We start from the raw sequence: 25,777 nt of genomic DNA, 5'->3' as shown, positions 1-25,777 counted from the left end.
TTTCAACTATGATGTGACTGTACGTGGAACTGGTACTGTCACCGTTGTTCCTAACAGAGAGCCCTGGAAGGACTGACTGGTTCATCAGGGCAATCCCTTGCATGCAGCACATCCCTGCTGGCATTCCCGTGCCGGTGAGCTTCTCCAGCTGTATATGTGCTGTGAATTACTGGGGGTGCAACCTTTGCTTATATACACCTTAACACTGTTTAACAGGGACAACAGTGACTGCCACAAAACCTGATGTGGGTGGCCTGATTGCAGTGTGAATGGCTGAAAGAAATGGGAACTGTGGTATCACAGTGAGAGCAGACTTCATGTTTTCCCTGCCAAAGCAGAGTTGGTAGAAGTCTGGCCTTGTCCCGAAGAAAGTGGCCTATCAGGAAAGAAGCACAAGGCTACTCTCTACACTCCTTCACTGCTCTCACAAGAAGTAGTGGCATTAATCTTTTTACAGATTTCATACAGCTCAAAGGCTTCTGGCATTGCTGGGAGAGACTTAAACATAATATTAATTTGTCCCAAGGAACTAAAATTCAGCCAATCAATGCATATAAGTACTAAAGTACTGAAATACTTTTAGAAGTACTAAAAGGGGAGGAGGGGGAATAGAATTTGAAAGATCTAAATAACAAAGCTCAATAAGAAAATAAAGGCAAACCAGACCTATCAAATGGCAGTTTGGAGACAGGTAATCCCCTGCAGAACTGGGAGAGCATCAGAGCTTATTTCCTTCTGCATGTTAGCCACACTTTGGCTCTCCAAGGAAATGTGTAAGGCAGCAGCACTGCTGTTGTCAGAGAGGACAATACTTCTACTCATGGGGGAGAGTTGTCCCAAATAAGAGGAGTGTCATGTATGTGTTAGTCTGAGCCCTGCCAATTTGCTGTCCTCTGCTTGCTCGCATGCCTGGTTATAGCTTCCAGTTACTCTATTGTATCTCAGTTCTCTTTTCCTGCCCCTTTTCAAAGATTTCTCCTGCCAAAATTTGCCCTGACTTGAGGTCACTTTTCTGGCCACACAATATAGAGTTGGTCTCTTCTAGGACCAGGGAAGGGGTTTTTATTGTTGCCATATCTTAGCGCAGCAGAACAATATAGACTAGTAACTCATTATGCAGACTATAGCTGAACAGGTTTACTTGCTCAGGATGATGCTTTTTACTGTGAGAATACTAGCTTCTCAACAAAGGCTGTTGCCTTTTGGCCTCCTTGCTGCCTATTTCCATACCACAGCCTCAGGCTATATCTTCTCAAGGATTTTATCAGAGACTCTGAGACAGTAGCTGTTTATCTCACAGGAAAGGAAAAGGCTCTTCATCCTTATATCCAGTGTCAGTTTGTGAAGGCAGATCTTATAAATAAGTATTAAGCTCTCTTGCTGTCACTCTGTCCCCTGGATTCCCTGACACTCATGAGAAACATGAGAATAGTTTGCCTCATCCAACATTAAAGTTCACAGACTCACCCAATAGTCACTGTCACCTTCCTGTTACTGTCTAGACTTGTCACAATGAGACATAGTCATGACACATGTGACAGCATCTGCAGAAGTGACACCTCATGCCAAACTTCATGTCTGTGAGATGCAAGAAGGGCTCAAACTGTTTACAAGCCTCTGAGTCAGATCAGGATGCTGGGATGTGAAACTGTCTCTGTGGGGAGGGTATGCTGGGCATTTCTCCCAGGCAGCACAGAGGATGGTGGGAGGGAGAGCACCACAAGCTGGCATGAAATCCCTCCAAAGAGGCCACTGCCAGAGCTCCTGCCTGGTGACAGACTCAACTGTGGGACAACGTGAATGCTTCCAGCCGAGCAGAAGGTTCATAGGAAGTCCTGAAGTTCCACTCAAAAGCTTCTTCTTCAGAGCTGGAGCTCAGGAGTCAACCCATTCATCCTCTAAATGCAACTAAGCAAGTCACATTGTTCAATTTCAAACGCTTTGGTGCCACCTGAGCCCGATGTAGTTCCATATAGGACTGCATGTCCTGTGTACACTGAGGGCAGTCAACCACAGCTCTCCTCTGTGCATGTGCCCTGCTGCATGGCTCCTCTGCAGTCCCACTTCTCCAGAGGGTTCCTTAGGAATAAAGGCACCGAGGAGCTGCAATGGTCACTGAATTTAGGGAAGGCAGTCTTGGTAGCAGATCTCTGTTGGGCTCTGCTGAGAGCACTGTGTTCCTTGTGTCTGGTTCAAGACTTCCTGTGTCAGAGCTGCTGTGAGAAGCTTGATTTTTGGAAACTATCCCTTCTGCTTGCCTTCAGAGAGAACCAGCAGCTGTAAGAAGTGCTGGCCACTGGCTAGAACCGTCTAAGAGTGATGGAGATGGTCCTCAGCTCCACCTCTAGGGTCTGCCAGCCAGCCTCCTGGATCCCTGCCTTTGCCAAACTCTGTGCCAGTGCTCAACATACTTGTTTGGTTTTCTCCTGTCTTGGAGTTACCTAATGCCCTGCCCTGGGGCAGGGCAGGCCCATCCCTTCCAAGCACATGTGAACACATTTGTGAATGTTCCATGGGTGCTGCAGGAGCTGAGGGAGTCTTTCCCTCAAAACATTTTAGATATCTAAAAAACCCCTAACCTCTAAGCCCTGCCTTGGGTAATGATCTTCCCTTCCAGTGCAGGATGGAAACAGTCAATCACAGCTTTCATTTTGCATGTGCTAGAAACACATCCTATACTTGCAGTGGATGAAAATGACATTGAAAACCCAGTCCTCTGAGGTAAAATGCTGACACTTCAACATACATTTTAATCATAATGTGGTCAGAAGCCAGATCATTTTCTGTGGCTTTTATAGAAAACCAGTTTGCCGGTTATCAGGTCAGCAATATTTACAGTTCTTTCCCCATGGGTTAGCAGATTTATTTACATACTTTATTTACGCCCGTTGGGAACTTTCACCTGGTCTTTTATAATTACTGGATATATTGATTGAAGGAAGAAGCTACTGGTACTTACAAGAAGATGGTAACATTTTTAAAGTTTCTTGTTTTGTAGGTCAACAAAGAGTAACAGTACACGAGCTCCTAAAATGTCCTTTTTAAAACCAAAACCCAGTCAGATCACTGCAATTCCCACACAAATTAAACAAGTGTAGCTTACAAGATTTATCAGCTGATTTAAGAAACAACAACAACAAATGCATTGAAAACGTGTAAGATTAGGTTGTGTCAGTACCTCCCAGGGACTGAAGAACACCATGAGTACAATAATCTCTCCCTATTCCTGTGCATGCAACCAGTCGTAATTATGCAAAAGATTAGCAGTATTCGGAGAGCAGCTCTGATGCTCAGTGCCTGCTTTCAGAAGTATTTTATGTCACTGCGCGGATTACAAAATTGCTGTTACGCAACCAGAAGGACGAGCGCTCCGAGACCGTGTTTTGTCGCCGAGGCACCGCTCGCTGCCCCGCTCCCAGAGGTACGAGGAGCAGCGCTCCTGGAGCCTGGAGCCGGTAGGCACAGGCGGAGAGAGGGCTGCCCGCCGGTGTGTTTACCTTCGCTCACCCTTCTGACCTTACAATCAGCCCTTTTGAAAGTGGATTTAGAAAAAACAAACAACAACTTACTTAGAAAGCCTTGAGGAGAGTGTATTGATTTTATTTTTTTTTTGTATGCCACAGCAATGTAGCTTGAGAGGAAAACACCATCCACGGTCATGGTACCTAGACAGCATTCCGTACATTTTATTACTTTACTTTCCAGCTGGAGCTGCGTTCCAGCAACTGAAGGGAACGCATTAGTGTAGCTTGCACACACTCGCGCTCGGTGAGATGTTTGCGAGCATCTCAGGTAAGGAGCAGCGGTTCTAGAAGCTGGTAACCCTTCACGGCATCCCCAGTCGTTTCGTATCCTCTCACACCGCCTGTCCCAGAGCAGACCCCGCACCACCGCCCGCACCGACGGCAAACCCGGCCAGGGGAGAGGCGCAGGGAGCGCCTCCGGCGCGGTACGGCTGAGCGAAGCGCGCTGCCCTCGGGCGTGCCTGTGCCCCTCCAGCCCGTGCCGGAGCGCCCTTCCCTGTGGTACGAAGTTGCACGGACGCCGGGCCCGGCCCGAGGAGGCGCCGCTGTGGGTGCGGGTGACCGGCCGCCTTCCCACGCGCCCCGGGGCCGGGGCTGGGTCCGGGCCCGGGGCGGGGCGGCAGGGCCCGGCCCCGCTGATGTCAGCCGGGACGGGGGAGGAGGGGAGGGGAGAGAGGCACGACGGGGGAGCGGCTGCCGTGTTCCGGGTCAGGCGCGGGAAGGCGCGGCGGCCGCCAGCAGCGCTGCGCCCGACGCCCCGCGATGCGGCTGCGGGCAGGGCAGCGGCCCGCCGAGGAGCAGTAGGGGGGCGCCCCCCGCCCCGCCGCGCTCCGGCTCCTGCCTATTGTTCTCCCGGGGCCGCCGCGCTCGCCCGGGGCCGCTTCCCGCCGCCGCCCGCGGGGCGCTGGATGCGGGTTGGCGCCGGCGGCTCCCCGGGACCCGCGCTGCTCGGCGGCGGAGCGGGCAGCGGCTCCTGCGGCCGGCGGGGAGGAGCGGGCGGCGGAGAGCGGCGGTGCCGCCCGCCCCGCGGCCCCCGGTGGCCCGGCCTGCCCCCCCGCCTGGCGGGGCGATGTTCCACTGCATCCCGCTGTGGCGGTGCAACCGCCATGTGGAGTCCATCGACAAGCGGCACTGCTCGCTGGCCGCCGTGCCCGAGGAGATCTACCGCTACAGCCGCAGCCTGGAGGAGCTCCTGCTGGACGCCAACCAGCTCCGCGAGCTGCCCAAGGTGAGCGGGCAGCGGGCCCCGTCCCCAGCCCGGCGCCGCCGCCGCACGGGGTGGGGGGCGCAGGTGAGCGGCCCCGGCAGGTGCCCGCCGAGCTCCCCGGCCCGGCTCCGGTGGAATGAGGTGGCGCCGCGCCCGCCCCGCAGCTGCGGTGAGGGGCTCCTGGACGCGCGGCGCGGCTGGGACCGTCCGCCTGCGCTAGTAACCGCGGGAGCTAAAGCAAGGGCCGGAGTCTCGGGTTAGCGTTTGGCAGTTCACCGTAGATTCGTGTTAAATGGGCTTTCACGGGCAAAACCAGGAGCTCCGCGTCTGGCCGGAGGAAAAGTGCTGTTCGGAGGGCAGAGGGCATAGGGCCGGAGTCATAGGATGTGAATGTATGTTGTGATTAACATTCACGTCATTGGAATTGCAAGACTTTGGAGGGTATTAAACCCTCCCTGTTTTCCCCCTGTCGATAGATGCTATCTGCTCTGTACATGGGAAAACCAAAAGCCTCTAGCAGGTAACAGCATTCCTGTTCCTGCCTTCCATTCTTGGAAACTTTGTCATGCAGAGCACGAGAGACTAATAAACTTTTTCTTTCTCTCTGTGTAAGTCCTGCACAGTTGTCAGTGTTTTGCTTCTTGCATGAAACGTGTAGCTGGGTTTTTGTGCGTGGTACTCTTTTGCTTGTACTGTCAAAGGAGAATTAACTTTCAGTTCAGCGTGGTTTTGAGACATGGAGGTGGTACTCGCCAGCATGACTTGCTGGCTGGCACTTGCTGGCTTTGCTAGAGGAACTCCATCCCAGCGATTCCACCGAGGCACTGCTCGCCTCCTTGGATACAGCACAAGTGGGAGGCGTGCTTGACTCCTGACTTGATGAACCACGGGCATTTTCCAGTGTTTCCTCTTTAAACTTTGGGCACCTCAAGAGACTTTGTGAGTTGTGGCTGGTAGAGTTTGACACTGGAGGGAAAGTGTTGCCTGGAAGTTGCACCTTTAAAGTGTGTGAGCTCTTCGCACTAACTTGGAATCCGGGAATCTGAACTCACTAGCCAGAAAGATTTTTCAAAAGCACCTTTGTTTCCACCTGAATGAAAGTTGGTCTGTTCATACCAAAACTTACACAGTCTTACTAAGTTCACTCGCATGAACTGTGCTTTCACTCTGCATAGTGAGAGTAATCATGGTGGAGGAGTTTTCCTATAGACAGTAGTGAAGATGTTCAGTTGAACTGACGTATTAAATTTGGCTTTTTCTTCTGGAAAACCTGGCTGCAGGTTTGCATCTTGTTGTGACTGAGCTATTTATGCTTAGGAAGTAGAGCAAAACTGGTTTACACAGCCTCCGTGTGGGTGCTGTTTTTACTTCCAGCAGTTTCTGCTGGCTTTGTGCACAGACCAGACTGAGAAGTCTCTTTGTACTAGACTTTTCTTCTTAGTGTTGGCTTTCAGGCTCATACAGTTCTTATTGCAGGGGTATTGAATGTGCTTGTGACTGAAATCCTGTTGAGACCTATGGCTCTCTGGGCTTGTTTTTTAATAATAAATCTACTTAATACCATAAACTGTGTGCTGTTTGCAGAAGTAAAGATGATGTCCCTTGTCATGGCACTATATGGTGCCTATTTCTGTAAATAGAGCGCAACTATTCATTGTTTCTCCTCTTCCTTGAACTGTAATACATTAAATCACCTTGTTTTGTGCTGTGATGGCTAAAAAGACCGCTTCTTCACATTACATGCATATTAAGTCACGTACATGTAAAAAATATCTGAGGGGGTAATAAAAGAAAGGGCAGACCAGGCTCCTTGGCACCGCAGTGGAATCAAGCAAAAGTTGAACTTAGAAGATTCGTTTTCTTTTGTACGTGTATCAGATTACAGGAGTGCCTAAATATACTGTAGGAAGATGTTTGTGGGTTTTTATCTGGACTAGGAGGAATCCGATGAAATACAACCTCAGAAACATACTTGTATCTGTTCTGAGTACTTTGTGCCTTGTCAGCAATGCAGGAAGGCATTTTTATTAGGGCTTCCTGCACAGACCTATGAACTTTCCTTGTCAGTTCCTTATTAATAGTTTCTGATAAATGGAATATAGTGCCATCATCTCAGATAAATGTTGAATTTAGGGTTTTCTGGTACATATAGCTGCAGTCCTGGATGTGAAACCAATCTATTGAAGGTGGAAATGGGTAGGAAGAGCTCTGTTTGACATTTCTACAAGCAAATAGTTTTAGAAGTTCAGCTATAGGCATCTGGCTCAGGAGCATAGCAGAAGAGCTCTCTGTGGAAGGTAGTTACAGAGTGTGCGGCTCGTCCCCCTCTATATTCAAAAGGTAGTGCTATGCAAAGTACAGAAAGCTGGGGTACAGCATACCTCTTGCAGAGAAAACACAAGGGAAATCATGAGGGTGTATAATTAACAAACTGTTTAGGTCAGCATAGATCTTAGTGGTCGTTACGCCCTTAATCTAATGTAACATATTATATTAGTCTTACCTTACCTCCATTAAGTTTCTTCTCTATGTGCATAAAGGCAGTAACACAAAGTCAAACTATTTATTGGCTTGGTTCAGGCCTAAGCAAGTTGGGAGACTTGTTTAACTCTTGGTGTCGGGTTAGTTAGATGTTTTCCCATACTTGATGAAGTCCTCCATGCTGATTCCTGGTGAATCATCTGTGGGCTGCGCTGATGCCATGATATATCCCTTACCAATGATAAGGTGCTCATGTCACTGGGATGGTTGTGATCCTCCTTAGAAAATTTCTGTTGTAAAAGTGAAGAATCACCCCAAAGACTCTGTGAGGTGCAGCAGAAGTTGCTGTAGTTGGATGGACAAGGAAAACCCCAACTCCACTGCTCTTTGTTCTACGTGCTGGTAGATGAGACCTCATCTTCCCAGTGTGGGCAGGTGCGGTCTGAAAGGGCTATTACAGCAGGCTGAAGGTCTTGTAATACTTCTCTGAGACCAAGCAGATACAGGTTAGTCCTTTCCCCAGCTTTGCCATGCGGCAACTCTGTGGCAGCGATCATGCCTTTATCTCCAGACGTCTGCTTTCCTTCCACTTGCACAATTTTTTTTCTTCCTTTCAATTCTAAAGCTTTCTGAGGCAGATGCTTGTCAGCAAGTGTCATGATGGAGTACACAGACTTGCTGTCTTTCTCTCAAGTTGAAACTTGGGGAAGCTTGTGCTGGATACACATGCTTACCCCCTCTTCCCTGTTTCTTCCTGCCCCCCGTTTCTCTTAAGTAGCAGTGAAAGGTGTTCTTTGGTAGTTTTGCTCCAATACACCAGTGGAAGAATACATGCTAATACACTCTAAAACCTGTGTTTTGAGGTACAGAAGTAGTCTTAGGCATTGTTTAATCTACAGTCTTTGCTAGCATACTTAAAACCGCTGTGGCTCTGGAGGACAGTAGAGCATGGCATATGTTAGGGTGTTACTGAACAAACACACAGAAGTCTCCTCAAAAGATGGAAGACAACTTAAAAGAATTGCTGCAGCAGCTCAATGGGGAAGCACTGGCAGGAAGACCCAGCAGCGTTGCTGCGTTGCATGTTCTGGAGTCATTTGAAGTACCCTGAGGAATAAGAAATGCACTTGAATTATTTTGAAAGAATTTGTTGGTTTTATTTTTGTGTTGGCTGATCAGAAGTATGGCAGAATTCTTCACCTTTTATTCCAAGGGAAGAGGAATAGGAAGGATTTATCTGGAAAACATCTGAAATGTCCAAGAAGCAGGGGGAGATGTCTTTGCCCCTATTATTTCCACTCCTCCCGTTGTTTGCTGTCCTATGTATTAATGCCTATGTGCACCTGGAAAACAGTTCTATTTCTCTGACCCCCCTTTCCCTACAAATACCTTCTTTCCCCCCCTAAGCTATACCTGTCAACCTGTCAGTTTAATAATTTATATTTGTACAGTACCTTAGATTTTTATTTTTTTTGTATCATTTTACTACTGCACAGGGATCCTTTTGTTCTCCCGTGTCAATACACCAGTTCTTTCCCATCTCCTTAACTGCTCAGCTGTATTCCTTGATCCCTTCTTCCCTCCCTTCCCCAGTTATGTGATGGAGAACTAATGTTGACAGTGACTTTTCTCTGTTGTTACTGCTGTTGTCTTGGACTCTTTCCCCTGTATGTTCATACTTTCCCATCCTCCCCCGTTCTGACATCCCAGGATCTTACTTCCTCTGGCTTAAAGTGCTCTGTCGCTGCTTCTGATTCCTTGCTTCCTCTTGTGTCCCTTCTGTGCTGGATTCTTCACTGCCCTTGCAAACACTTTTCCCCTTTTCTGTTCTTTGTACTCTGCTCTTTCCCATTCCTTTCTGCTGCCTCCCAGGTTTCCTTTTCTGCTCTTGCCCTTCCTGTCTGATAAGCCAGCCTGGTGGGATGTGCTGGAGGAGCAGGCTCTGTACTATTAAACTGCTAGTGGTTTTCCACAATATTGAGGTCTCTCTTAGCCATTCTTGGCAGATGAGGCTGTTTTCCCACAGAACAGCAATTTCTAGCTGTCAGCAAGCTTCTCACCACTTCTGCTTTACAAGACAAATTAAAGAGCTGCACCCTTCAGTCTCAAAAGGAAGGGCTTTGTATAGGGCCAGTGGTAGAGTGTGGCTCTTAACTTGCATAAATAATTAATTCTCCCGTGTTGGATCCTGAGTGCCTTCTGTTAAATATTTAGTGTATCTGATTCGATTGGAAAAAAAATGCAGCATGTGGTCACCAGTGTGCACAGAGTGGCTTAAAAACGTAGCTTGTGGGGTTTTTTTTCTAAACCTGGACCGTTTTTATTTTCCTTAGGAGTGAAAACTTGAGGGCTTTTTCAATTCAAGCTGTAATGTGTAGTATACCATTTGCTACATGTCAAAAACTCTACTCAGCCAAAGAGTAGGCTTTCTGGCAAATTGCTTTGATAGAAGAAAATAACACATTCTGCATGATGCATTTCAATAGCTTCTCTAATGAAAAGAATCAGATAAAAATAAAATGCTTTCAATTCTATACATCGGTCTGTAGTTGCTGAAATGTTGTTTCCTACTCCTGCACATTAGAATTTAAGGGCCAATACACCCTGTCAACTTAATTTCCCTGTACATGGAATTTGCAGTACAAAACTGGATCTTGGTGTATTTTTTTTTTCCCCCGCTGGTAAAAGAATAGAAATATATTACGAACCTTTGAGTACAATATTATATTTTGGCATTTATATTAAGTCCCTAGCATTCATTGCATTGGTGGATGATGGAAGTAGTGCTGACTCTTGTTTTGCTGCTGTTTTTCTTGCTGCTGCTCAGTTGTTTTACTCAAAGGATAATGACTACTTTCCCATGAGACTTTTTGCAGATGTTGTTTATGTGCAAACTCCAGTGACAAAAAGAAAAACCCATATCAAATTTTTCTGTATGCACTTAGTTTAGTTTAAGAGACTGCTCAACTCTTTCTTCTTTTGGGAATGATTTATATGCAGTGTTTGTAAACCCAATCTGATGCAATTCTGAATCACTTCACTTCTGTGTTTGAGTTTACAGATTGTACCTGTCATCTGTAATTTTTCTTCTTGGTGTTACGTGCTAAAGCTTCTCTGTAGAGTTGGTTGATGTGAGACCCTTTTCCCGACAGGCCTGGTAAACCATGGCCTCCTCCTGTGTCCCACTTACCGTGGATGGTGTGGTGATGCTGCTTGGCATTTGGCTTAAGCAGCGTCTATCTCTTTATTATGTGTGGTGTTGAAATCCAGGGTGCTGTTATCATAACAAAATCTTGTGAAAGCTCCTTAAGAAAAAGTCCTTTTGTTCTTCCCATACCACACCTCTTTCTCAGGAAAAAACCCAAACCAAACATTTTAGACTAAATTTCACTGTTTTACCATAGTTTCTCCCATTATGCAATCATAAACCTGAAAGATTCTTGCTTGGTCAGTGGCCAATAATCTGTTGTGGAAAGAGATTTTATCATGCTGTACCTCTCTTTAAATTTGTGCTTACAGGTTGTAACCATCCCTTCTTCAGATGTAGACATCTAGAAGCTCTATTTTGTTTTTTAAAGCGTATAGATCTCATTGGGGTTACAGGGACATGGTGGGATATTTCATGTGACTGGAGTGCTGCCATGGATGAATACATGGCTCTTTACGGACAGGCCAGGAAGGTGAGGATGGGGAGTTTCCCTTCATGTGAGAGAGCAGCAGGGATGTGTGAAGCTTTGCCTTGGGATGGATGGTGGGCTGGTTGAGAGCAGGCTAGGATTAGTGGGTGACATTGTTTTGGGTGTCTGCTGTAAAATACCTGATCAGGAAGAAGTAGTAGATGATACCTTCTTTAGATAACTGGAAAAAGCTTCAGGTTCCCAGGCCCAGGTTCTCATGTGGGTCCTGAACCACCCTGACACTTGCTGGAAGGATAACAACTTGCTGGAAGGGCATAAGCAATCCAGGAGTTTTCCATAGTGCATTGATGACTCCCTAAAACAGGTGATTGAGGAGGCGAGTTGATGCTCGAAACCTGATTGGATATGGTCCCAGGTGACCTGTTCTAAGTGACTTATGCTGTGAGCAGGGAGTTTGGATGGACTAGATGATCTCCAGAGGTCTTTTCAAGTCTCAACTGTTCTATGATTCTGTAGGGGGAATATCAAGGATTTTACCTGTCTTTAGTTTTGATGTTTTTAATGATGCAAATAGAATTGTCGTGTTTTTCACTGGTTACTCACCCTCAGATGTTCAATTGCATTTTGTTTTCAACATTGATAGTGTCGTGATGTTTTTGCACATCTTCCTGTAAATCCTTGAAGAAATATCATTGTATGATTTGAGCAAGCATGTACTTTCAGTTAATATCAGAGAGAACTATGCCAATGTGTGGAACTGAAGTAAACTGTAAGCACACAGGACAAGCAGTTTTACTGAAAGTTTAGGATTTTTTTTTGTCACTATGACAAATGCTGTGTACAATAGTTTCTAACCCCTGCAGCTTTACAAACTTCACTGTCTTAAGACTACTTACCTTTTGTGAAAAGCTTTTGTGAGCATAGCAATTAGTACTAGTGTGCAACACAAGCTTGAATTACTAAAATAAATAATGGTTTGTAGAGAAGCAACCTTGTATTAACGTTCCTTTAAACACAGAACGCTGTGTTGAAGGCTCCAATTAAGTTTATTATTTATTAGTTTTTGTGCTAGCTTCTGGATTCTGTGTTGTGTTGCTTAAGACTTGAAGAAAATAGCACACCTTTTGACATCAAATTTGAAAGACCATAGTCTGATGGGAGCTGGAGGGAGAACTTGGTGTCTCCTGCAAAGTCTGACTTCCCTGTAAGTGCCCCTGAGATTGTTCAAAAGGTTGTGAAGCCTGCTTGGTTTCAAGTATTTTCTAATGGCAGATTTTTTGTAGTAACAGCTGAGTTCTACTGATTTTGACCTCAGCTGGAAGAAAGTAATTAGGTGGTTATGTTTCAATACTTTTAAGTTATCAAGGGGTGTATTGTTGTAGTGAATTGGTAGGATCCCCATCTCTCTGTGTGATGTACGCAGATGGGACAAGGTTTGAGTGCAGAGATTATACATCTGTAGCTCTAAAATAAATTCTATGATTCTACATAGTTATTTTTCTAATTATATTAGTTGGTCTAAAAAAAGGATGTTACCTCCTGCCAACAGTCTTGTATACTGGAAAAATGCATGCTAACAATTCATTAGTGAGATTAAATGTGTTTTTGGGTGGGGTTTTTTTGTTTGTTTCTCCAAATGGCAAATGCATTTAGCTGCAATGAATCCATATTTTGTTGTGGCAGATGTTTTCTGTTCTCTCTCAAAAGCAGAGCTAGTCCCTCCCAGCACCCTTAGTGGTTATGGCATCAAGTGCTCTTTAACCTTGGTTACCTCTGCTTAATTGACATAAAAGAGAAAGTAAATCCCGGCCTGCCAGAAAACCTATTCAATGCATCACTCAGTAGAGAATCGTTTTGATTCAGTGCTGCAGTGTATTGGTTTTTGAGAGTGGATAGTTCTTCTTTGTTTTTTAAAATGGATGGTAATAACCAAGAGTAGGACCTGCAACTGGCCCGTCATCGATTGTAGATCAGAAAATGGCAGGCGCTTTGAAAACAGAGGCCATAAATGTAGCAGGTAGATATTGAATGCCAGCCTTGGTGAAGCATCTGTTGTCATTTTTGCTGTGTCTCCTGTAGACCCTTCCCTAGTCCTTCTGCCTGGCTGATCCTTCATATTGGGCTTTAAAGCAGATAGCAGTTGTAATATCTGGTTCTGTTTAGGGTACCTGCCCCTGTGATCTTTCATTAATACTTTCTCATGTGAAATCTAGTAATTAGTTGGGCTCAAACTTAAACAGGAGGGTTTTAGGTTAGATCTTAGGAAGAAATTCTTTACTGTGAGGGTGGTGAGGCACTGGCACAGGTTACCCAGAGAAGCTGTGGCGGCCCCATCCCTAGCAGTGTCCAAGGCCAGGGTGGATGGGGCTTTGAGCCCCATGGTCTAGTGGAAGGTGTCCCTGACCATGGCAAGGGGTTTGAAACTGAATGAGCTTTAAGGTCCCTTTCAACCCAACCCATTCTATGATTTTATTAATGTTATGTATGAATTCCTGCTTGAATGTCTGCTCCTATGGTGTCAGACATTAATATTTATGATGACAAAGCTGGTGCTAGGATGCTGTAAGACCAAAGTACAGCTTCAACATATCCTACAAACATAGTTTTGAGCATGTGAAACAAGCTTTCACCATGCCAAATATCTGTAGCAGTTCTGGTTTTGCCATGAAACATGTTAGGATGAAACATGACAGAATTGGATGTGTCAGCTGTATGGAGCCGTTCACTGGCTTGTGACCTAGCAAGCAGACAAAGGTCTGCATACCATGGCCCATCACCAGCTGCTGCTCCACCTTCTTGTGGCTTGAGAGAAATCCATGAGCTGCTTCTAGTAGCACATTGATACAGAGTCATCAACTGCAGGAGGACTCTGCTGCACTGTGAATTAGTCCCTGCCCTCAGCTACCATTTCAGTATCTCAGTACCTTATTTGAAAATTAAAGTATATTTGGCCCAAAGAATGAAGTGGGACCCGTATTTGTGAAGCCCTCACTAGGTGTCCCTCCTCACAGTTGAATGCAGGTGAAGTGACTGGAGGGCTGTTGATAGCAGGCTTCGCGGGAGATGACATGCTGATAACGCCCATACTTGACTTCACTGGAGTCTGCTGGGAGCTCATTACACACTTCATTAATCTGGAGTAGGATCCACCTTCCTCAGCGTCACATTGTGCAACTACTTAGGATGGGCTTCTAGGGGAACGTGTCTGCTTTATGGGCTTTAGCTGGTTTTCCTCAGAGCTCTCACTAGTGCTAGTAGCACGAGTGGATTTTAAGACAGCAATATACAGGACTGCATCCTAGAAAGAGTTTTTTGCTTACAAGTTGGGCCTTGTGACTGGGGTGCCTTGAGAGTTGAATGGAGGATGCGTTGACTGTAAGCATGGCCGTGGTTCTTGTCAGCTTGACGTTGGTGTGTCCCCTGGCTGACTTTGGAGTAGAAGTAATGCCTGAAATCCCACCAGTTGGTTAGTGTAGGTCATCAAGTCTCTTATCCTCTTGTAAAACTTAGCACTGAGTGTGCCCTGTGAATGGTCTTTCAAAGAGCTGACTATCTGTGACTTCTACAAAGTCAGAGCTGCTTCTGCCTTACGCGATTTAATCCTTGTTCTCCTTGTAGTCTCCAGGCCACCAAGCAGCATGTTCACCTAAAGAAAGTTGGTCTTCCCCTGCTGTCTTGCTGAAGCCATGCAATGGTGCTGGCACAAAAAGTAACTTCTGAGGGCCAGAAGCAAGTGATTGGGGACCTTGTTGGGGAGCTGGAAAGTATTGGGTCAGTCATGCTGCAAGGTCATTCCACAGATTGGATGCCTTATCTTGTTCACTGCTTTGCTTACCACAATCAAATTGCAGCTTCTGCTTGGTTTGCCTGAAGAAAGGCCTTTATTTCTGAGGTCTTTCTGAGGCAGTATGTAAAGGGTGGGGGAAGGATTGATTGCAATTTCCCTTATCCAGTGACTGAAGGAGGGCACGTAGCTGGTGAATGGAAGGGAACAAGTAAATTAAAGGCTTCCCCACTGATTTTTGTTCATAACACAGGAGAAGAAAATGGAGCCTGAAGTAAGATTTGAAGCAGGGATGCAATTACGAGTTAAACTGTTTAAATTGCCATGTGTCACTTTTTAATTCTAAAGCACTGATATCCTTTAGCTGGCAAGTTACGGGTTTGGAAAATGTTTGAAGTGAATATAGATGGTGCTTAAGAAATAGGACCTAATATACTGTGTCTTGGTAGCTTACTTGATTCCTGTTTGAATATAATACTGTAATTTCCAGAAGAAGCCTCAAAAGCTGAGGCAGCATGCATATGTTTGAAAATCTGTATTGATGTCTAAGGGAAACTTGACATAAGAGCAAGTACTCACAGATTTTTAAGCTTGTCAGCAACAGTTCCAGTGCCTGCACCAAAAAACCCGCAAATATATATACACACATATATATATATAAATATCTCTGTCCTGTGTGAATATAACCCTGAAACTGGAGTTAATTTGCAGTTTCCTTCCTCCTCTCCCTCTTGTTCTAATTTTTGCTGCTCACACTGGCCCATCTTGAAAATTAGGCAGTGGATTTCATAAAGGTTCTAATTTTGATTCTCTGTGCTGCTAGTAGTAGGCTTTTTATGGAAACATTTTGCTTAGCACAGCAAGCATTTGGGTGTACTACCTGTGCCAAATGGGTTTGGAGTGTGACATGTCTCTAGCACTGCAGAGGCTCTAGCAGTGAGAGGTGTCTCCTCCCCTTAAACAGCCTTAGTCACAAGTAGGTATTGGTGCCCTCCTGTGTTTTTTATGTCAATTGCCTATTGTTTTAATCGATTTCGTTTTTTTTTTCTTTTTGGTCTTTTTTTTTTTTCCCCTCCATCAGGGAAGATGTTGAAACATTCAGGCAAGATTCTAGGTGTGAATGTTTTTTTGGTGCAGGAGTGACCCATTGAAAGCAAGCCAGAGAAGAGTTGTTTTGGCCACTTTTGCAGGAGAAAATACTGAGTTTTTTTAATCCTACCAGTTTGGCTTAATTCTGTTAACTTTTATTTTTAGAACTGAGTGCCAGTTGTAGTGGTATTCTTTAAATGACGAGAATGAGGCCGGTGGGATCTTACTGTCTGTTTATCCTCTCCAGTGAGTCACGCACTTATCTGTCTTTTTTTCTTCCATTGGCTGACATCGACCCAATTTTGTCAGAATGAAGTTTTTTGTCTAAATATGTGGCTGGGTGGAGAAGAGAGGCTTGGTTAGCTTTCCAGTGTGACAAGGCCTCTATTCAATTTGCGAGTTCTTAGGAAATCCATAGAAGAGAAACCTCTGTAAATTCTTTGATAGGAGGAAAAGCTTCAATTGAAGGTTGGGAATTGCCACTAAATAGAACGTTGTAGGCTGCTTTAGTGCTGATGCTCATGGAATTATTTGTCTCGTTGAAGCAGTATTAATTAGGCTGGCTAAAGTAAGCAGCATTAAAAGTGTTGCCAAGATACTTGTAGAGATGTCGGGTTTGCAATCAAAACCTGGTATTACAGCATGCTGGGTGGATGCGGTGCTCTGGCCACAGCCCCATTGCACTTTGATTCCTCTTAGAGCTATTCAAATACAGGCTAAACTGTGTCTGATACATCGAATTAGGAACATGCTTGTGGTTGGGGTATATCTAAGAAATTACAGATATTTATATATATACATCTATACACATATATAAAAAAATGTGTTGAACTCTGTGCATTAAGCTCTTAGTTCCCTTTCTTCTCTGTGGTCTTTTTGACAGGTAAAACAAATATGGCACAAAAAAGGTGCTTGCCTCTCCAGTAATGCTTTAGAGCACTAACAATGCGTGTTGAATAATGGAAGAATAGTTACCGAAATGGGAGTAGGATATGTTAAACATGCAAGAATGATTGAATTCCATAGTTTAAAGGGAAAAATGTTCAAGGAAATGCCATTTATGTAAGTGCAGTTTCTGATTTTATCTAGGAAATGGTGTAATTCATTAAAAATCATTATGCAAACTAGAAATAGAGCTCCTGGTTAATTTCCTTGTAAGTAGTCAGTTAAAGAAACAATTAAAAAAAAATGTCTAATTTTGTTTGTTGCACACATGTGCTCTGCACATTTAATAAATATATACGGTACTGACATGTGGTGGGCTGAGGGCACTCAAACCTTCCTAGGGATGTCCAGCTGTTGATAGCTTTTTGATGTTCCTTCTGCCTTTTAACTATGTTACTTCTGTCTTTTCTCACTTGTTGTAGAGCATCTCAGGCAAGGACAACTGTTGCTTATGAGAAGATTTGTAGTAGCAAATCAATATTTATAACTGTCATAGTTTAGCAGCTACACACTGGCGGAGGAACACTTTTTGGCAAGTATTCATTTTGGATAGTGTTAGGAAAGATTGGGATCTCTGTGTTTTCAGAAAAGTGTCTTTAAGTGCTTTTCTGAGCTTCTGATGGATTCTTGGTTTAGTCATATTAATAAATATTTATTAAAAGGAATGCATTTGCTTTAGAAGATAATGTTAATGATAGCAAAATGCAGTTATAGATCTTGTGAGGAAAAAGAAGGATAAAAATCCCTCCATTTGTGGCCATTTTAATTGTAATATGTGTTTTTAGGGAGTTAGAAATGTGGAATTGTAAAGGTTTTTTTAATTTGCTCTTACAATTTAAACTCTGTTATCAAAGGCCTTTAATACCTGGGGGAGAGTCCCATTCTGACTGAAAAAATGCCTTGAAATGTTCGCAGTCAGGTCTGGTGCATCTTCTGACTGCTGAGTGCGTATAATTTTTTTTAAAGCTGTATCCTTTTTATTTCCTAAAAGGAACCCATGTTTTTGAGGGAAAACACATTAATTTAAGTTGTTTTATTTTTCTGTGACAAGGAACCACAATATATATTGCAAGATTGATGCTGAGGTTGCAAAACCTCACTTAAAACCTGATTTATGATCTTAGGTATAAGACGTCAAACTAAGATTGAAAAGTTATGTCATAATATAGATCATAAGACTGTGCTTTTACCCTGTGTTCTAATAAGGTGCCTGTCATACTGCCCCTTTTTGTGTCAATCTAAGATAGAATTGAGTGACATTCAGAGCACACGCTCCAGCACCTAAATAAAATAATAATAATTAAAAAAGGTGCTCATTTCCAGTAAAGGATTGCAGGTGATTACATGTAAGCAGGTATCCCGAACTTGCTAGCATCTACCATTTACCATTAAGGGCAAAACCCGTGAGAATGCGGGCACGCACACGTGCTGCAGGTGGGTAAGATGCAGAGGTTCTGAGGTTTTGCTGGGCAAAAATGCACTCTGGAAGCACAAAACTTGCCTGAAATTTTAAGAGTCTGGTCAGTTATGGCCAAGATGACGTGTATATAAAGTTATTTGATATCGCACAGATCCTCAGCACCTGCACTCACTCTCATTCAGAGGCCTGCCCGGAAGAGAGGAAAGCTAGGGTAAGAGCTCTCCACCTTTCCTGGGGATGTCTACATCTCAGTCATTTTTTAGTGCCCATTTTGACTTTTGATCACCAGCTGCTCCCAGCACCTGGGGTTGGCCTGACTTGGCCAGTTTCCTTTGAAGATTGTTTTGTCTTGGGGGTTGCCAGATGCTCTGAGCCCCTGTCTGCATTGCCTTTCCATGTGTTCACCATAAAGATAGGTCTGGGTTGGGTTCCTCCTCTAGCTGGGAAGACCTGAAATTGTGCATATCCCATCCAACTTTCATTAGTCCTTCTGAAACTGGGCCGCGGAGTGCAGGGTGTATGAAGCTAGAAAGAAAGTCTTCTCGAGGGAGGCTGGCTCTGTAACCTAGTTGTTTATGGCACTTGCCGATGAAGAAGACCTTGGCAGCCCCTTTCTGGATTGTCCTTTAGAAATGCCCCTCTGTATTAACTTCCTAATGAGCCCCAGTGTGTAATTAGGATGCTTTTAATTACCCTGCTGGGTAACCTCGCCCCATTAATGATTTTGAAGCAGGCATCCTGGATTTCAGTAGTGTGTCTGCTGTGACTGTTGATAGTGAGCTTTACAGTTTATTTATTTATTTATTTTTAATAGATTTTTGTTTTAGGTAAAACACAGATTGTAATCTGTCTGCATGTTAAAGTTAACATGTTTGTTCTGATGTGGGTCTGAAAGAGGTCTGCATAGGTGGTTTTAAGCCATAACTTTATCTCAGATTTTGAAACCATCTTCCAATTATTGCTTATCATGTATCACACTTATATGTGAGTTAGGTGAGTATTTTCTGACATGGATATTTTTTCTTTCTTTCAGCCTTTCTTCCAACTTGTGAAGTTACGGAAACTTGGACTTAGTGATAATGAAATCCAGCGGCTCCCTCCAGAAATAGCAAATTTCATGCAGCTGGTGGAACTTGATTTGTCTCGAAATGGTAAGCTCCAGTGTTAATTTGTTTGATTCTATTCTGTCCTATGGCATAGTCTATAAAACTGGGTGTAGGGTTTTCTGAGGTTGCTATCTATGTCCTGCAGATGCTTTTTCATGTAACACATGTATTTGCCTGCAGTTCTAGATGGGGAGGGGGGAAAGAGCAGAGGAGTGCTGCTAGTGGAAATGCAGCATTAAAGTGATGCTTGACTGTAGTTCTTTCTGAGTGCCTGCTTTATTTTCAAATTAAAAGAATGCTTTGCATCCTATTTTTATGTGTACCTGTCACACTGCTGATTTCTTTCTCCAAGCTCTCTGAAATCCTGCCTATGTGTTAGAAGTCCAGTTCTTTATCTCTGCTCTCTTTTTTACCTGTGATTAGCAAGAGGCAGAATGCTGATATTCCTGCTTCTGGAAGAAGGATCACTGTAGAGAAACTTGGAAGAACTGAGAAACTGTCTTTAAAATGTGATGCTGGAAACCTCATGGGTTTATCGTTTGGGTGTAATGTTTGCTGCTTATATTGTCCTTAGCTGTGATGGGGTGAAATTTCATTTATTTATTTATTTTCTCTTTCTCTTTCCTGGCCTGGTGAGCTTACCAGCCCTGCCAGAAGTTCAGGGGCTGGTGGGTCACCTTTAAGCCACCTTATGACCCAGTGATCTAGAAACAGTGAATCCATGTTGTCAAATTAGAGCAACTGTCAGCTATACTTGCCTCCTTATATGCAGTGGATAGGCACAAAATGCTCTCTGAGGTGTGATGGATGGAGTGGGAGAGAGCATTTTGTATAACCTTGTCAATAAATGAGGGATGTAACTGAATATTGTAATAGAAATAGTGTAATGGGGAGTCTTTTTTTCTTTATAGTTTAATTTCACCTTGACCCTTTAGCACTGAAGAATACCCACTGGCCATTACACCTTCCTGTAACTACCTGAAAATTTGTATTTTTCCTTTGTTTGGTGCTTTTAATGCCATCTCAGTCTGACAATATAATTGTTGAAGCATAATTGGTCTCCAGGCAGTTGCTGAAAATTTGTGATCCATATAATTCCATGCACATTTTCAAAATTCTCTTGTAAGATAAGAAAACTGGGAAAAAGTATCTGAGAGACAGAAGAAACACATTAGTTAAAATGTTTATAAATACTGCGTCAGCTCATGCTCATGTATTTTGGCTGCTGAGTTTGGCTCAGTTGGGTGCTGTCTGTGACAGACCTTATACAAAAGGAAACACTGTTTGCTTAGTAATTCTCTTTGCAAATGAATAACTAGCTGTAAAAGATCTGGTGGATCAGAGCCATGTGAACTCTCTCGTCAGCCTGACTTGGAAGTTGGCTTGAGAGCTCAACTGTAACGAGAACAGATGGTGTTGAACACTTATGGCTGGGTAGGTGCGTGTGTGTCATTAGAAGTTACTGCACAGGGAAGTGTTTTCTCAAGTGACGGGTCAGACTAATGCAGGTGGCCAGGAGCAGTTGCTTTCCTGTATCCAAGGTTCAGTGTTAATCACCCATTTTATTACATTAATTTCTCTCTTCTGTGGTTCATTGCAGAAGGTGACTGATACTGCTTCCCTCTGCTTAATCATGTCACAGCTATTGCATGGCTCGACTCTCAAGTGAAAAACGCACCCTGCAAAGTGGTGTAAGAGGGCCATGGTGGAGGATGACTGATGTTGCTTTCTGCTGTTTGGTCATGTTGTGGTTGTCTCACAGCTCTTCAAATTAAAAAGCAAAACACACACCATCTGGGATGCTGCAGGGGGAATTCTCACATAAGCTTTTGGAGATTTGCAGTATTTTCATTTCTTAGCTTTGTATTTTGAGCCCACCTTCTCTAATATGTCAGATTCTCAACCTGCCAAGGGTTTCTTCTTCTTAGTGGTTTGCACTCCAACGGTTTTTGTTGTTCTGAATACCACAGTACTTAGCAAAAAATAAAAAATAAAAAAGGAACCCTTTGTATTCCTTTCAGGCAGAGAAAAACAGCTCAGCTTTTCAAAATGCAGTATGCTGCATGAATAGGAAAGTGTGATGGTGACATCTGAACTTGGGAAATAAGAGATCATTGTTCTGTGTCTTTGTTGTTTTAGCTGTCTGCTTCGGTGCGCTAATTGCTTTCGGTTTTGGCCATTCTGTTCCTCAAGAGCTTAAAGATGCAGATATAAATGCATTTAATGTTCTGTGTACAGAAGTAGCCTTTTATGTTTTAACCTTCCATCACAGGAGTAGAAGGAAAGGGAGACAAAGTACTTCCATTTCCTTTATAATAAAATGGTACCATGTCTTCTTTTCTCATGCTTTATAATCCTTTGGTCGGTGTCTGATCTTTGATGCTTCATGAGGTGGTGAGTATGTCATATGGCAGGACATGGGTGCACTTTGAGGCTGCAGTGGCCAGCTGTGTTCTGTGCAGTGTTTCCTTCTGACTCTTCAGAGGTGGTCTGGAATGCCTTGAAATGTGGTTTTCTGTGCTGCATAAGTAGCCCTGGTTCATAGGCACTCAGAAGAGGTGAACAGGGAAACTTATGTGTGGCTTTCTTAAATTCCCAACTGTTTTAAAATGCCTGAGACATGCTGCTATACGTTAAAAATGTGCTCCATGATTAATCCTTTAAGCAGTTCTTGGTTCATGAATGTTTCTAGAACTACAAAAATCCTTCTCAGTAAAACTCAAAAATTGTCAGCAGATGTAAACTGGATGCTTCTATGATCTCAAGTGTACATGAGGGAAGTCTGGGCCTTAGTGGTGCAGAGGGAGAAGGATTTGGGGAAGGCTAGGAGCCATATAATCTTATTTTTTTCCTGGATTATTTGCATGTTGATGCTATTTCTTATTCTTCTGCAAGGCCATGTGTTCATGTAAATTTCCTAGGAAGCATCCCCACTGTGCTTTTCTGGTCTGGCTGAGGCTGTTACTTGAACACAAGTTGAATGGATAAATCAAGGATGGGAATATCAGAGGGCAGAGAAGCTCTGCTATGAAAACGGTATAGTGATAGTGAACACTTTGGTTATTTGGCAATGCAGTTTATCTCTGCCCCTTGGTCTTATGTTGTTAAAAAGTTGATGTGCTGGTTCTGAGGCTGAAGAAAACAGACATGTAGGATTGCAACAGTGAATGCCTGAGCTTTTGAGCTGATGAAAAGCATGTCTGAGACTCCAAGTATTCCCTGTAATATCTTCTGAGATAGATGCTCAATGGCTGTATATCTGAAACTACTGTTCCCTCAGACTCCCCAGGCTTGGGTAAATCTTTTCCTGGATCCTCACATCGCTGATGAATTCTGCAAAGACACTGGGTTGCTGAAACATCCTTGCTTGTTGTTCTTGAAGTTTGGGTAGGGCTCCTGTGCTTTGCATTGAGTTTCAGCACAAGTCTTTGCTCTGTGTGGTAGAGGAGAGATTCTGCTTCAGGCACAATCAGAAGTGCCTGTGTGTTACTTGTTTTCCCACAGCACTTGGGCACTCTCTGGGGCAAGTCTCAAAAGACCCTGTGATTCAGGAAAGAAGTGCAGTTTCCAAAGGAAGTAAGACATGCTCAAACATCCGCAGTTTTCCCCTTGCACTGGCTTCCCTCTCTCCCAGACTGTGTGCAGCTTGTTTGAGATCCCTGGGAATTGCAGCAGGGTGCTATCCATGCTGTTCATCCTGCAGAGATTTCCTCCACCGACTCCCTCTCCCCTTCTTCACAACCCCTGGAGGCTGAATTCTTAGAGTTTAGGGCCCTGCCATCCCAGATTCATTAAAATGTTAATGGCTTTTCTTGTTCTGTAGCTTCTTCCAGACAGGAGGGGTAATGCATAAAGTTTCTGTAGTTAATTTAATGCATGCTGATATTTGGGATTATATATGATGTGTATGTATGCTGTGTTCTTGCAGATGTGATGCATTCCTTTTTAGCAACCTTCTTCTGCAAGAGGGGTTTTTGTTTGCCTTTGACAAGTATTAAATCCTCCATGTTCCACTGATATGTTTTTGTCACAACATTGCATGCTTCTTAACATACCCTGAAGGTGTCAACTGTAGTATTTTTATTAGAAAGAAGTTGCTACCCCACACATGCTTTCCCTTAACCTAACACTTTCCTACCTTTCCCAGCTGAAAGAGTACCATTTGAGCTGTCCAACTGTCCAGCCCCTTCTCAGATGAAGACTAACCCCCTTGGTTATGTAGGAGATGAGCCTCTTGCGCTCCTGGTCTGCCTGCATGTTGCTGTCTCTCTGATAAAAGGCTGGTAAGCTTCTCTGCTGCTACCCTTGCTGCTACTCTTCTTGCTTCCATTGAACATGCCTACTGAGGACTCGGTCATGCAAGCCCATGGCATCATAAAATCACAGAATGGATTGGGTTGGAAGGTACCTTAAAGATCATCTAGCTCCATCCCCCCTGCCATGGGCAGGGACACCTTCCATTAGACCAGGCTGCTCAAAGCCCCGTGCAACCTGGCCTTGAAACAGTGCCAGGGATGGGGCAGACACAGCTTCTCCGGGCAACCTGTTCCAGCACTTCACCACCCTCATAGTGAAGAATTTCTTCCTACTGTCTAATCTGAATCTGTCTTCTTTCAGCTTAAAGGCATTCCCCCTTGTCCTGTCACTACATGCCCTTGTAAAAAGTCCCTCTCCAGCATTGTTGTAGGCACAGTTGCTGTGTGCCAGCTAATTTGCACTGTCTGTAGGGTCTCTCTAGCTGGCAGCAGGTAAGGGGATTCAAATCAGCTCTTCCTCGATGGAAGTGCTCTGCATCCTTGCGATTTGCTCTTGTATCCAAGTCCTGAGTCTCAAAGCAGTGAAGATGTATGTGTGTGTGTAGTGGGAGAATTAAAGGGATTTTGATAATCTTCATAGATGGATTATGCTGCTCTCAGCAGAGGTGAGATCTGTCACTTTGTGGACTAAGGAGTGATAGGTTTGCTGTGGCATCTACTGAGGAAATCTGTATGTGGGCAGATCTTAAGCCATATTTGACTCTGCATGATGCTTGATACCAAAATCTCAACCTGGTTCTTTATTTTGATATCGAATAAGAATTATCCTGTTTAATGTGTACATTTTCATACCTACTGTAGAGATGGATTCTGGCTACATGATATAGTAGTTGCTATTCATTTCTGTAGGTTCTGGTTAAGCTAGGTTTATGACTATATCATCAGGATATTCTTATTCCAAAATCCTCTCTCAACATAGTTGCTATGTTATGGCAAATGCTATTGCTATATGTTGCTATTTATGTGAAAATAATTACAGATTTTACAAAAGATAAAATAATGCCACTTCAGGATTACCCCGGCAGTAGAGATGTTTCCTCAGTAGCATCTCAATAGTCACAACATTGTATTGTAAGGAGAGGGCTGCTGCTATGCAAGGCTGAAGGTTTCAGCAATGTCCAAGATTTTGAGGTCAAACTTTAGCAGCTGGAAGCCGGTGTCCCCAAAGCTCTGTGAACCTTATTTTTACTTTTTCATTGCTTCTAAAACTGATTATTGTTGCAGATGTAGAAACCTTTATTTTGTTTTGTCTTCAGTTATCAGGATACTTACAGAAATCAACAGCAAAGGTATTTACCTGTTCTACTTTCAGTTGCAGGTGGCTTGATATTGATGCTTTTTATTTGAAGTATTTATTCTTTTTAGCTGCTTTGCAACCTGATTTAAAGCCTCTTTTAGAGGTCTTAATCATTTTCAGGACACCACATTAAATGTGTGTTGTGTGATAGGTATGTTTTATTCAACAAGTCATTTAAAACTTCCTTAGAAGACTGGGTGAGCATAGGGCAGCTGACCTGCAGAGCATCAGTCCATGCCACTAAAGAGTGGTGTGCAAACTTTGCTTTGCTTTCTGGGGCTTGAGCATATTTGTGTGTATCGGTGCATGCACACCAGTGCTTTCCCTTTTTTATTCAGCTATCTGCTCTCAAAGACATAACTGCCATCCATACTGTAGGATTACCTCCCTTTTGCCCATAAAGTGGGTATGAGTTCTCTTTTTCTCTCCCCTACCCAAAGCAGGATAATCAGTGTTTTCAAACTAGAAATCCTGGCAAAGGCTTGATCACTTGTTTCAGTTCAGCCTGGGCTGGTGACCCAGCTATTTTACAGTGAGGACATAGGCTAATCAGGCAGAAGCACTCTTAACTCTTCTGATCCTGTCCTGCAGTCCCACAGAGGCTCTGCTGCCTTTTGCCCTGAGCTGTCACCTTGTATCTGGCTGTCCACCTCTACCGCACTTTCACAGCATACAGGCGGAGACCTTCTCCATGAAATCCAGTTCTTCTTTGCCTGTCACCAGCTGCCCTGACACACATGTGCTGGTACAGGTCTGATGGTAAATGACAAAACCCAGAATGCTGAGAAATAAATGTGAAGTAATGCCTTCTTGCTCGGTGGGTAAGAAAAACTCAAATGAAAAGCAGCCAGCAAGCTGTGCTGTGAGGCAGTTTAGTTGTCAAATGCCTATTTTTTTTTTTGTCACATATGCAACTTCTGGATGCTGCTTGTTTGTCTTCTGAACTGATCTGTGTCCAGGTGAGCACTGA

General features: G+C 43.9%; 1 protein-coding gene across 1 annotated transcript in view; it reads left to right on the top strand.

Annotated features, from left to right (window-relative positions):
* Window positions 1–4,573: 4,573 nt before the first annotated feature.
* The window catches only part of LRRC1 (leucine rich repeat containing 1), a 69,745-nt gene continuing 48,541 nt past the window's right edge, over window positions 4,574–25,777 (top strand). The window contains exons 1-2 of the mRNA XM_061354985.1: window positions 4,574–4,752; window positions 19,122–19,239. Of these exons, the coding sequence (XP_061210969.1) occupies window positions 4,594–4,752; window positions 19,122–19,239 (277 nt within the window). The 5' untranslated portion in view covers window positions 4,574–4,593. The remainder of the gene's footprint in view (window positions 4,753–19,121; window positions 19,240–25,777) is intronic.

This window comes from Neopsephotus bourkii, unplaced genomic scaffold (assembly GCF_033783945.1).
Source record: "Neopsephotus bourkii isolate Nb327-2 ecotype Australia unplaced genomic scaffold, CSIRO-AGI_Nbou_v1 NB_756, whole genome shotgun sequence".
Lineage (NCBI taxonomy): Eukaryota > Metazoa > Chordata > Aves > Psittaciformes > Psittacidae > Neopsephotus > Neopsephotus bourkii.
The sequence above is the reverse complement of the archived record's forward strand: the minus strand, read 5'-3'. Positions and strand labels throughout refer to the sequence as shown.